Here is an 11,070-nt window from a genome sequence, read left to right as displayed (position 1 = left end):
ACAATAAACAAGTTCAACTTATTTCACTATCAGCGTAACTTACCTTTTAAAACACGAAAGAATGGATGGAAATAGGTGACGATCTGTTTTCTTCGATTTATTTACCTTCTTCCTGCGCGAGAACTGTTTTCTTTCGACGGACCGGCATACTGCTGCGTTACTTCCGTTTGAAAGAAGGAACAGCGCCAAAGCACGTAGCGGCCAAAACTGTCATTGCATCCGTAGTGGATCAGCACTACCATTGGAAATGAATGGGAAACGGTTTAGGGCCGTTTTAGCTAAAGAATTCTCGACTCCGGCGCGGGAGACCGGGGTTCGATTCCCCGACGGGGAGAGTTTCTTTTCACTTTTTCACAGCTGCGTCCTTATTTTAACAACTGAGCGAGTTTACGACAACCCATCAGGCTTCATTCCTGAGATTTAAAAAAAAAAACAAACGAAAAAAGCAATAAATTAAACCTGAATGTAACTGAACTTCTTTCACCACTAACATGTAATCTTTTCTTTCTGTTTTGGGAGGGTTGCAGACGAGCAGCTTTGTTGCTTTTACGTTCTAGCACAAGTCGAAGTCAAAGCAGGAAATCAGATAACACTCGGGTGTTACCTTACACCCTGTTGACAGAGAGCTCTTGACCCATAACAGCCGGTGTGCCCGACCTCTTGTGAGGTCAGAGTTGATCAGGAAAAAACAAACAAACAAACAAAAAAAGCTTTGAGTCACGTGCACGAAAAGCTTTGTGCTAATGGCTTCACTGAGTTACATAGCTGCTGGCGCCAGACAAAAACAGCTCAAATCAAACAAATGAATTAGAAACTTTAGTTGTGAAATTAATCTATTTGTTTAAAAGTGATATTTGAGCCACTTCTTCCAAGAAAATATGTTGAAATAATCGTCATTTTGTTATTGTTTTCAGGGAAGTGAAGGTGTTAGAATACTGTTATGTTGTGAGTTCTCATTTGTTAGCACTTAGAGTGTGTTTTGTGGATCAGCCTCAGCTACTACCACACAAACATTATTTTGTTATCTGTAAATTAGACTAATTTATAGCTATTTGTGTGTTAGCAAAGGTTCATTAGCTGTGGCTGCCATCTTGAATTGAGTTGGCACCGAAAGTTAATCAGTTGTAGTTGTACATGTGATAATTACTTTCTGGTAGTTTCATTAAAAAACATTTAGTGGTTCACGAGATATTTTGCTAACAGACAGACATCTATGACCCCAATAGTTAATAACTACGTTTTAAAACCAGATCTCATGCGATCAGTTTGCACTTAGAGTATTTTTTGGCAATGACTCTCAGCTACTACCACACCAAGTTTTAGCGCAAGATCAGTAGAACAAACTGAGTTATGGAAATTTTAGCGTTTGCTAATTTGGCTTAGCCAGGTCGGCCATTTTGAGTCAGATTGACTTCGAAGGTTAATCAGGTGAATATGTTAATTCAATGATTACATTTTGTGAGTTTCAGTAAAGTTCCTCCGGTTGGTGTGGAGATATTTTGCTAACGCCACACACAGACATGGGCAAAAACATTATTGTCTTAATTTATTTATTTTTATTTATTTGTTTATTTCATTTTAATTACAGGAATACACAAAAAATCTACAAAAAATAAGAAAAAATAAAGATAAAACACAAACATAAAACTAAAAATGATGTCTTCAGCTGCAGGTAATAATAATATTAAAGCAGAATTTATCATGGCTGATAAACAATTCCTGTTTTGCTCCTCATAAACTAGTCGGTTTCTGTGTGTCACCCAAACAAATATAATCTGAACTGTATCACACTTTCCCTGCATTATTTGTAATCGAAACTTTTTTTTTCAGAGCATGTCCGAGGAGCGGTACCATCTGCTCGCGTCCCGGCTGCAGGTCGGTCGGCCCAGGTGGAAGTTGCTTCTTGACGAGATTGGAAAGAGCAATAAACAGTAAGCAGAATATTTAGGAACAAGCTGATTGATCGTTGTAACACTTAACGCCTGGTTATGTCTCTGATGTTTCAGGAATCGAGTTGGCGTGTTCTGCTGTGGACCCAAAGGCATCTCCAGAACCCTCCACAGGTTGTGTAACTCGGCCCGATCCGGCGGAACCACCTTTGAGTTCAACAAGGAGTCGTTCAGCTAATTCAGCGTTGCAGCTGGGTGGATTGGACGAACAAGTTTTTATTCGTTTTAGGACAAAAGCTTTTTTCAGACGAAGTACGTTCCTGGATGTTTGGCTGTCACGTGGCTCATGGCATTAATGAAACTGACCGAAGGGCTTTACTTGCTGCGCGATCATCCTGACGTCCAGCTGAGGGCTTCGGCTGCTGCAGCCTCATCACGTGATTGTGTGAGCAGATGAGGGAGACTGAAGACTGCGGCTCCCTGCTCAATGCTGTGTTGTTTTTTTCCTCCTCCAAGCATCGGTGCTACCCTCTTTTGTTTCCTCATGCTGGATTTTAACAAGAGGGAAGGAAAAAAAAAAAGGTCCAACTCCACCAGCCAGACTCCAACAAACACAGCTGGAGGAAATCCGTCTTCTCCAGGGTTCGAGCATCACTCAGTGCAACCACTCAGGGATGAGACAGCAAACTGAAACACTAAAGCCAGCACAAAATAAGACTTTAATATCAAATTTCTTCTCCGGGCTAACTGGAGGTCATCAAAGGCAATAGTTATGAAGCCCAGACACTTTGTTCTTGAAGAGCTCCTTAAATGTTTTCCAGGAGGTGGTGTGGAGGAGATGATGAGAGAGATTAGCTGATGCCAAAGAGTGCACGAGAGCAACTGAGAGGGCAGCTGTAGATGTAGCAACCCAATGCCAGGTTAGTGCCAGTCAACTGAAAAACTTTTTTATTTTTTTTTATTTTTTTACTCCAAATCAACACTTAAAAAGTTATTTTCTTACATTTATTTCCAAGTGCATCATAGCCAGTTCCCTTGCAGGATTTACTTTGTTGGACTTTTTTTTTTATAGATTGTTGGATTTACATCACTAACTTACACAACTTCCACTCAACTGACCGTCACATTTATTTTTAAAGAAAATGCGAAACTCATTTGAGTGTTGACGTAACTTGGTTAAGCAAATCCATCTGTTTAATGAGTGTAACTTGAAACACCCATATGAAGATTATTGGAATACCAGATATATTAAGTGAAATGCACACTGGCAGTACATCTCGTCTTAATTAAATATAAACAATAAAATACGGTACACTGTTTATTTTAGTCAGGCAATATTTAGAAAACTGGGGTCATGACCTAATGCTGATCTGCCCACTGTTTTTGTGAGATTTATTCAGTTTCAAATTTTGCACAGTGTGGATTTTTATACTAGATTTAACTTCAAAATACTACTGGAATTGGTCCTGATTTGAGTCCTCTTTAATTCAACAAAGCTGGGATGTTCTGTCAAATGTTTCATTCTTTTATAAAAATAAATGTAACTCAGGCTCTTCTTTTCCTAACAGGGTTCATATAATGCACATCATTTTAATTGTTTATCAGGTTTGCAGTAAACAAACTTACAGATTTAGCGTTTAAAATAAACATGCATCTAAGTCAGGATCAACCTCTTTGGTAATCTGCAAAATATTTAAATCAATATATTTCTGTATAACTAAAGAATTAAAGTATTGAGAGCAAAGATAAGCTTCTAGACTGTTGCAAATAATTGAAAAAATAAGTGGTGTAGCTTTTGTAAAATACATGAACATGTTGTATGTTTAATTTCAGATTTGTTTTTAAGAACAAAGCAAATAAAATAGATATTATATTTATTGTATCCTAATTATACTTTTTACATTTTATTTTTGAGATCAACTCAGTGTTGGACAGCTTTAAGATCTACAAACTAAACTTTACTTATTGCCAAAAAGTCTCCTGTTTGTTAATTTAAACCACAGATAGTAGCTAAAAGGAAAAATGTCTGCTTGCCTGCTAAATCATTGTTACCAAAGAATAAAGACGTTTCATCTACAGATTTCTGCTGCTTTACAGAAAAGCTGTTTTATAAGAAACCTGTTCGATCATCTTCTGCAGCGTCTTTATAGAAAAAGAAAATCAAAATCAATTTGATTCATCTTTGGCTTTAATGCAGCACAAACACATGATTCATTCTGTTACCATGTGAGGAAAACCTTTTACAGATCAGAGTTGAGTACTCGTTGGCACCGCTGAAACACACTGAAGTGTGTTTTTAGATTTTGTTGGAGTTCTTGTTAATCACAGAGACAAGATGATCTTTGGTTCTGCCAAGGCTTTGTGACTTTGTAACGCCACTGAGATGTTTGAAATGTTTGAACAGAATTACACCTGAAAAAGCATTGATGTCAGCCACAGTTTATCCAAAGGGCAGAACATTTATTTCACATTTTCTTTTGTGTTTCATTGTTTGGCTTATTGTACATCTGACTTATTTTGTATTAAGCAAAAAAAGGGAAAAAAAAGGGAGTTTAACAGCGAGAACAGTGTCAAACCTGACTTTAACACCACTTCAATAGTAATTTATTTGAGTAAAAACAAAACACAACAACAGTCTATTTAAGTGAACCAATGCTATTCACACCCTGGCCTGAAAATTGAATTATCCATGAATATATTAAAAAGGTTGTAATCAATGACATTACATATGGTTTAGTTCCTGACAATGAGGGAAATAAAGTCTTTAATGTCAAAAGTAAGAACAACAAAAAAACAAGCTCTCTGTTTTTAACTGAGACAGTAGAACTGAAAATATATTTTCCTGAAGCAAAATGTAAAACAGCCTGACAAGTACCAGGAGTGCATCAGGTTAATAAATTTAGGTAAGTATCAAATATTTACCCTGTAAGTATGAGGTATTAACTGGGATTATACCAGACTGTATTATGTAGTTACTGATTTTTCTAACAGTGATGCCACAAAAACTACTTTATTTATATTGTTTTAGATGCAGATGACAGAAATGCAAAGACATTATACTCAAGTGAGGAGAGGTTTTTAGTTTTTAATCTTTAGAAATGCCTCACTGTCTCATCAGCACCTGGTTTTTTTATTAAACAGCCGTATCAGATGTATTCCTGTAAAATAATATTATATTAAGTCATGTTTTGGTCTGCATCTCATTTAAAGACACCCTGATTAGTTTGTTTGTTCATCTCCACGTGAGCGGTCAGGATCTGTGCGTTAAAGCGTGGTCTGATAGGAGCCTTCCTCTGAGCTGCTCTGCAGTAGCGGCTGTCGTTCCCCAAAGCTCGACGCCCTCTTCTTCCTCCTCCTCCACCTCCTCCTTACGACAACAACCAGTGCAGCAAAGACTGCAGCGACCACGGCTCCGAGGATCCCGGCGCCCAGCAGCCAGTGCCAGATCTCCCTGGCCTGCTGCAGGTAGGGCGTCAGGTACTCCTGCATAAACCTCTGACCTGTGGTGAGGCAGATGGGTTGAAATGGCCACATGAACAGAAAACCAGCAGAAAGTGACAATCAGCCATTTCAGACATGTTATGAACTCACCTGGGTCCAACAGGTAGGCGTACTCGTATCCCAGAGCTTTGTTGGACAGGAAGTAGTCTCCGTTTCTATAGAGAGGAAGGAAGGGCACCATGTAGTAGCCATCGTTGTGGCCAATGGGGGTATTGGCACGTGGGTAGATGGTCCGAGGAGGCTGGTGGGTCCTGAGCCAGCGCTCAAAGATACTAGAGGAGAAATAATGTTGAACCTTTTAAAAACGACTCATAATTTCCACTTAACTCCCGCATTTTGTTGCGGGTTGTAGCTTGTAGCAAGGTAAATAAGATTACGTGCATCCTGCGGCATTCAATTAAGAAGCTTGGCATTTGCTAATGTATAGACTGGCATGTGTGTGTGACTGTGTGTTACCTGTCAATAAAAGCATGATGCAGGAGGAAAATTGGATCGTTGGCTGAACCCTGGACTGAGGACATAGAGCCGTTCATAAAGACATGCAGGGAGTTATGCATGGTGCTCTGCCCTGGCACCGCCAAACCCGTCTCTGGACTGGCAAAACCTGCCATAAACAGAGCGAGGAAAACAAGGCTTATCACCGGGGTATAAATGACAGCTATTATTACTGAAGTGCAGACAGAAAGATGAGAGGATATCAAGGGGAGCAGGAAAAAAATAAATAAAATATGCTGGGGATTGGAGAATTTGCATGAAGAAAAAGTTGAGCTTAGCGGAACAAAACAAAGAATTTGCAAAAATATTGTAATAACACGAGAAAGAAGTGGAAAATAAGTGTAGCGTTGTGTGCTGCAAAGCATGAAGTCCAGACCTCAGGGAGTTATTCTCGCCAACAGAGACACTGGATTCACATAAAGGCCTCATCCGTTCAAGTTTTTCTGCTGTTACTCGTCTTTTATCACAGCTGCTTAAAGTTTACCAAGTGGCTCCTTTGGTGTGCTTCAAATGAAAAATGCACGGCCACTTCTGTTAACCAACCCTGAATCTCTGCTCTGATAGGACCTTATAGGAGCATTGAAGAGACGAGAGCTGCAGTGTGAGTTTCAGACAGAGGATGATAAAATGTGCGGTGATACACAACAACAAAAGTGAATTTGTAGTACGTACCAATGTATCTTTTAACAGTAAAGTTTGTTGGACTTGTAAACTAGGCAGAATATTGACTCACTCTTTAGACTTTTACTTCAAACTGATGTTGAAGTAGTGAGAGATGGTTGAGAAAAATTTTTTTTCAAGTGATAGTAAAAAAAAAGGTCTTTGAATGACCTAGTTTGGAGGAACTGAGTTTAATTCTGACCAGCCTGATGAGCTAAAGTAAAGTCTGAATGCTAATAAGATTGCTCCAAATTTTTAACAAATCCAGTCTAAAGGATTTCTATCCCTGCATAAATCTGGTGGAAGAATTTCTTACTGAAGCAAACTTGATGTTGAAAAAGTTTTTCTGTGAAAAGTGTAAGCGTTTGGGTGTTGTACCCTCCAGGACGTTTCTAAAGCTCATGTTGGCGAATCTGTCCATGCTTCCCGCCTCGTACTCAGGGAGCCCCACCGTGAACTCCACATCAGCTGTTGAGGGGAGTCTTGGCACGCGGTTTGGGTCATGGGTGCCGGGATTACGCAACAGTGGCCCCTCTGCTGTAGCGTTACACAATGCCTCTCGATTGTTGTACTCCTCTGGCTGACTGCAGATCACCTGCACATGCAAAGACACAGAGCTGCTGTAGTCATAAAGCCTATGAGCCTCCTTAAAGCTTCAGTTTAAGGTTAGTGAAACAGCTTTTCAATATAATAGACTTTTTAGCGAAACAATCCTTTCGTTGAAGCAATCATCCATTGGCAATGGATATTTTTAATGTTACAGAGTAATGTTGTCTTTCATGCATTTTCTTTATTTGATTTTTTTGATATTTATAAACCCTTTTAGACTGAGATAGTTTTTGGTTTCAAATGATAATTTGAGAATGAACCCACCAAAAACCCTTTAATTCCTTTGGAATAACAGGATAAACCAAAATTAACCCCCAAAATTAAAAACCCTGCAGCATGAAGTGAAAATAAACCAAGAAAAACCGTGTTGAATGGGATAAAATGGCAATCTTCTTGTAAAAAATTATTAGTCATGCTAGATACTGATTTTAAAAACACTACACCATTTTCTTAGTTTTCCTTTTAAGTATTGACTTTTATAATCCATTGTTTAACTATTGTTATGTCTTGATTAAAATAGCTTAGATACATGCCCGAAACATTATCGCAACACATAAGAAACCGTTTATAAAACATTAGGTGAGCATTGGTATTCAGAGTGCCTGCGATTCAGCCGTAGGCCAGTAGTGGGCGTACCAGGCATTGAAGAATATGCACTTATTTCCGGTTTTTCATTCAGCGTGGGTTTCCTGCTTGCATTGAGAGCATTAAATCTCTGCTCATTTCCAGTCACTGGTGTTGTATGGTCCTCATTCCCTTCACATTTCAATTTATTCAACATTTATGTGGTTTTGTCTCGATTTGAGTTAAAGAACACTAGATTTTCTTACATCCTCACAAAGATAAAGTCAGAATTAAACAGATTGTCTCACCTTCCACGAGGAGAAGACAGAAGCAGGACTAATGAGGTTGGGATTGAGGGAACTGCGTCCACCCATCAGAGCGTCGGTGCACACCTCACAGGACTGGGCGTCCCTCCAGTCCCAGTATGGGATGGTGAAGTTGAAATCCCCCGTCACCTTCCTGATCTCGTTCTCCCAGTGGAGCAGGAAGACTCTGTGCCAGGGCAGGAAGCCCGCGGACTCGTGAGCGAAGTCGATGTCTCTCCAGACGTTTCCGGGCCCACCCAGGAAGGCATCCCTGGACGTGTAGTAGTGGATCCAGACGAACAGGTCGTAGGTGTTGATGTCTGAGAACATGGGGATCTCGCCGTTCTCACCCATCTCTGCTCTTGTGGCCGTGGAGATGACGTAGTCGCGGCTGATGGTGTTTTTTGCCAGGTTGAGGTACGAGATGAACGTCTGCTGCTCGGCAGGCGACATGGTCAGGATGTTCCGGCGGACCGACTCCCTGTACTGAGCACAGTTTGCTCCCCAGTAACCAAACCTGCACTCGCCACAATTGAAGCCTCCATAGTTTCCAGCGCAACGACATGTCCGATTGTAAAACGCCAAAGGCCAACGCTCGCGGTCATCAATCCCAATGTGAGGGTACTGTGGCCCATTGGGCTCATCTGAGACCAGGACCTCTGTGCAAAATCCACGGCCTGACATGGCTCCACAAGCAGAACCATCTCCTTCCCATATGGGACAGCACTCTTTAGTTCGCAGGCTCTCTGAGTTGGCACAAGGGCGAGGGAACTGGCATAAACAAACCTCAGCAAGGACCAACAGAATGACAGACTCAAGCAGCGTCCTCATGATGAAACGTCACATCCACTTCAGTTTTACAATATGGAGGAAAAAGTCCTGTGGGAAAAGATCTGCTGCCTTCACAAACGTCTGCCGGCAAGGTCAAACATAAAGCGCTAACTAGAATCACAGGAATATGAATTCTTAAATATTCAAGAAATGGTTAGCTAGAAACAAAAAGAATAGCAAGAATTTAAAAGCTGACACTCCTCAAACCTACCTGACCCAACATCCAGCCAGCTCCCGAGCCTCCGTCCACCCCCTCATACACCCAGACTCCAGTCTCCTGGTCTCTCCCTGCTCACTGAGCCGCTTTGGGGGCTGTCCTCTGAAAAAACACACTCAAACACACAGAGATTATTATGAGCATCACATGCTCAGGATAATACTCTTGATTCCTTTTTCACTTTGTCTTGGGACCAGCTGACCCTTGCTATGTTACACCTCAGGCAGAAATGGGTAGTTTTGTGGTTCCGTGAGCACCACGACTCGCCCTCCAGGCCCCAACCCTCTACCCACCACTCTGTGCAAAGTCTGGGCAGGAATTTATGTGTGACTGAATATATCATCTACTAAAAAAGCGAGAGGAAGGAAATAAAAGATGATACAAGGGAGGATATCTGACATTAAACACAATTTTGACTAAATGTGGGGCTTCTGCCACTGTGATCTGAAACGTCTGCAAGTTACTTAATGATGTTCATAGTTTTTACATGTAATAGATGTCCTGATGCATCTCAGTAATCCAGGTAGAAAAAAACTAGGTCCTCTGGACGGTTTAAAGAAGAAACCGTACAGACGACCTACTCAGAAAGTACTCCTGAAGGAGCCACAGCAAGTTGATTCTGCCATTGTTTGCACTTACAAATAGCTAAAGATATTTACGTAAATAATTGTGTAATGTCAAAGTATTGGTGATGAACTTGTGTTTATAAACCTTGAAACAGTTTGGCGCACCCAATTGACAAAAAATATGTTGTTGTTGCAATAAATGACGGGCTGTTTGACATTTATTACACTTGATAGATTGAAAGCTTTGTTAGTTTTTAAATCCTCGACAAAGAACATTATGGAACTGGTCCCTGGCTGGGCTTGTACCACCAACCGTTCAATTAACAGTCAAACATGCTAATCAACTGTGCCACATCTTAAAGGTCTGGTGAATATTTTGAGAGTTAGAGATATTTTAGGATGGCAGCATTCCACTTTGGGTTTTGCCTATCTCAACTTAGCGGTTAGCTCATCAATTCAGACAGAATTAAAGTCTATCTCTTTAAAATAAAGTCACTCAAAGAGCTATTTTCAACAGGTAAGATATTAACTGTTCATAATCGCTCCCTAGAACCCCACTTGAAAATATCTACACTATCCTGATGCATCTCAGTAATCCAGGTAGTATAAAAAAAAACAAATAAAAAATTAAATAAATAAATAAATAAGCATGTCCTCTGGACGGGTTCTTCTTTGATTGTTTGTCCATGTGGAGGCAGTGCTTATAAGGCTGAGTTCACCTGAAACTCATCAGACTAAAGAAGTCTCTTGGAGGAGAGACGAAACGTTTCGTTAAAAAGAACCTGTCCAGAGGACCTACTTATTTTTTCTTTTTGATCTGAACTATCATTTTGAGATTATCACCGTGTTTGTTTCATTAGGTTTTTGACATATGTTTTTGACCATATTTAGTATTTCTAAAGCATTTTGCATTTTACAGTAACTAAATAAGCAACAAAATCCCTGCACCAAAAGAACAAGATGTGAAAAAAAATTAATAAAATGAAAATGATGCCTTTGTTGGTGGTTAAATACTGGAGTTTAAGTATGACTATGTGGCTGTAAATTAAGAAAAGTTGAAAACAATGTGCAAAATTTTGAATTTCACAATGAAATTAAAACCCTAAACCATAAAGAACATTTTTGTTCCTAAAGTTTTTGTTAAATTGTGGTTATAGCATGTGCTTGCTGCAAGATCTTGTTAAACTAAGAATAAACTGTGATAATGATTTTTGTTTGATAACAAAGTGGGATTTTTGTGTTAAAATATTGTTTTTTCAATAAAATATTAGAGCATCAGTTAAAATGTCGACAGAGTTGCTGTTTCCAGCTGCTCCTGTCATAGTTTTTTCTGCCCAGTGCATCTTTCAGAAAATGGGGAAAAAAACAAAAAATCCCTCCTTACACACACACACACACACACACACACACACACACACACACACACACACACA

General features: G+C 39.8%; 2 protein-coding genes across 3 annotated transcripts in view; one reads left to right on the top strand and one right to left on the bottom strand.

Annotated features, from left to right (window-relative positions):
* The window catches only part of nox4 (NADPH oxidase 4), a gene marked incomplete in the record, with an annotated part of 29,530 nt that extends 25,106 nt beyond the window's left edge, over positions 1-4,424 (top strand). The window contains 2 exon segments of the mRNA XM_014008001.1: positions 1,831-1,931; positions 2,007-4,424. Coding sequence (XP_013863455.1) covers positions 1,831-1,931; positions 2,007-2,127 — 222 coding nt within the window.
* tyr (tyrosinase) lies at positions 4,060-9,424 on the bottom strand. 2 transcript variants are annotated; one of them, XM_014008003.1, is made up of 6 exons: positions 9,066-9,424; positions 8,027-8,935; positions 6,924-7,140; positions 5,847-5,994; positions 5,481-5,662; positions 4,060-5,389 (listed from the first exon to the last, which is right to left on the bottom strand). In XM_014008003.1, exons 2-6 carry the CDS (start codon positions 8,852-8,854, stop codon positions 5,154-5,156), a joined length of 1,611 nt encoding a protein of 536 aa, XP_013863457.1. In that variant the 5' UTR covers positions 8,855-8,935; positions 9,066-9,424; the 3' UTR covers positions 4,060-5,153. The 2 variants fall into 2 exon arrangements, with proteins under 2 accessions (XP_013863457.1, XP_013863456.1); XM_014008002.1 differs by having other exon boundaries at positions 4,313-5,389; positions 8,027-8,902; positions 9,066-9,423.
* Positions 9,425-11,070: the final 1,646 nt, after the last annotated feature.

Source organism: Austrofundulus limnaeus, unplaced genomic scaffold (assembly GCF_001266775.1).
Source record: "Austrofundulus limnaeus strain Quisiro unplaced genomic scaffold, Austrofundulus_limnaeus-1.0 Scaffold46, whole genome shotgun sequence".
Classification (NCBI taxonomy): domain Eukaryota; kingdom Metazoa; phylum Chordata; class Actinopteri; order Cyprinodontiformes; family Rivulidae; genus Austrofundulus; species Austrofundulus limnaeus.
This window is presented reverse-complemented; position numbering and strand designations above follow the sequence as displayed.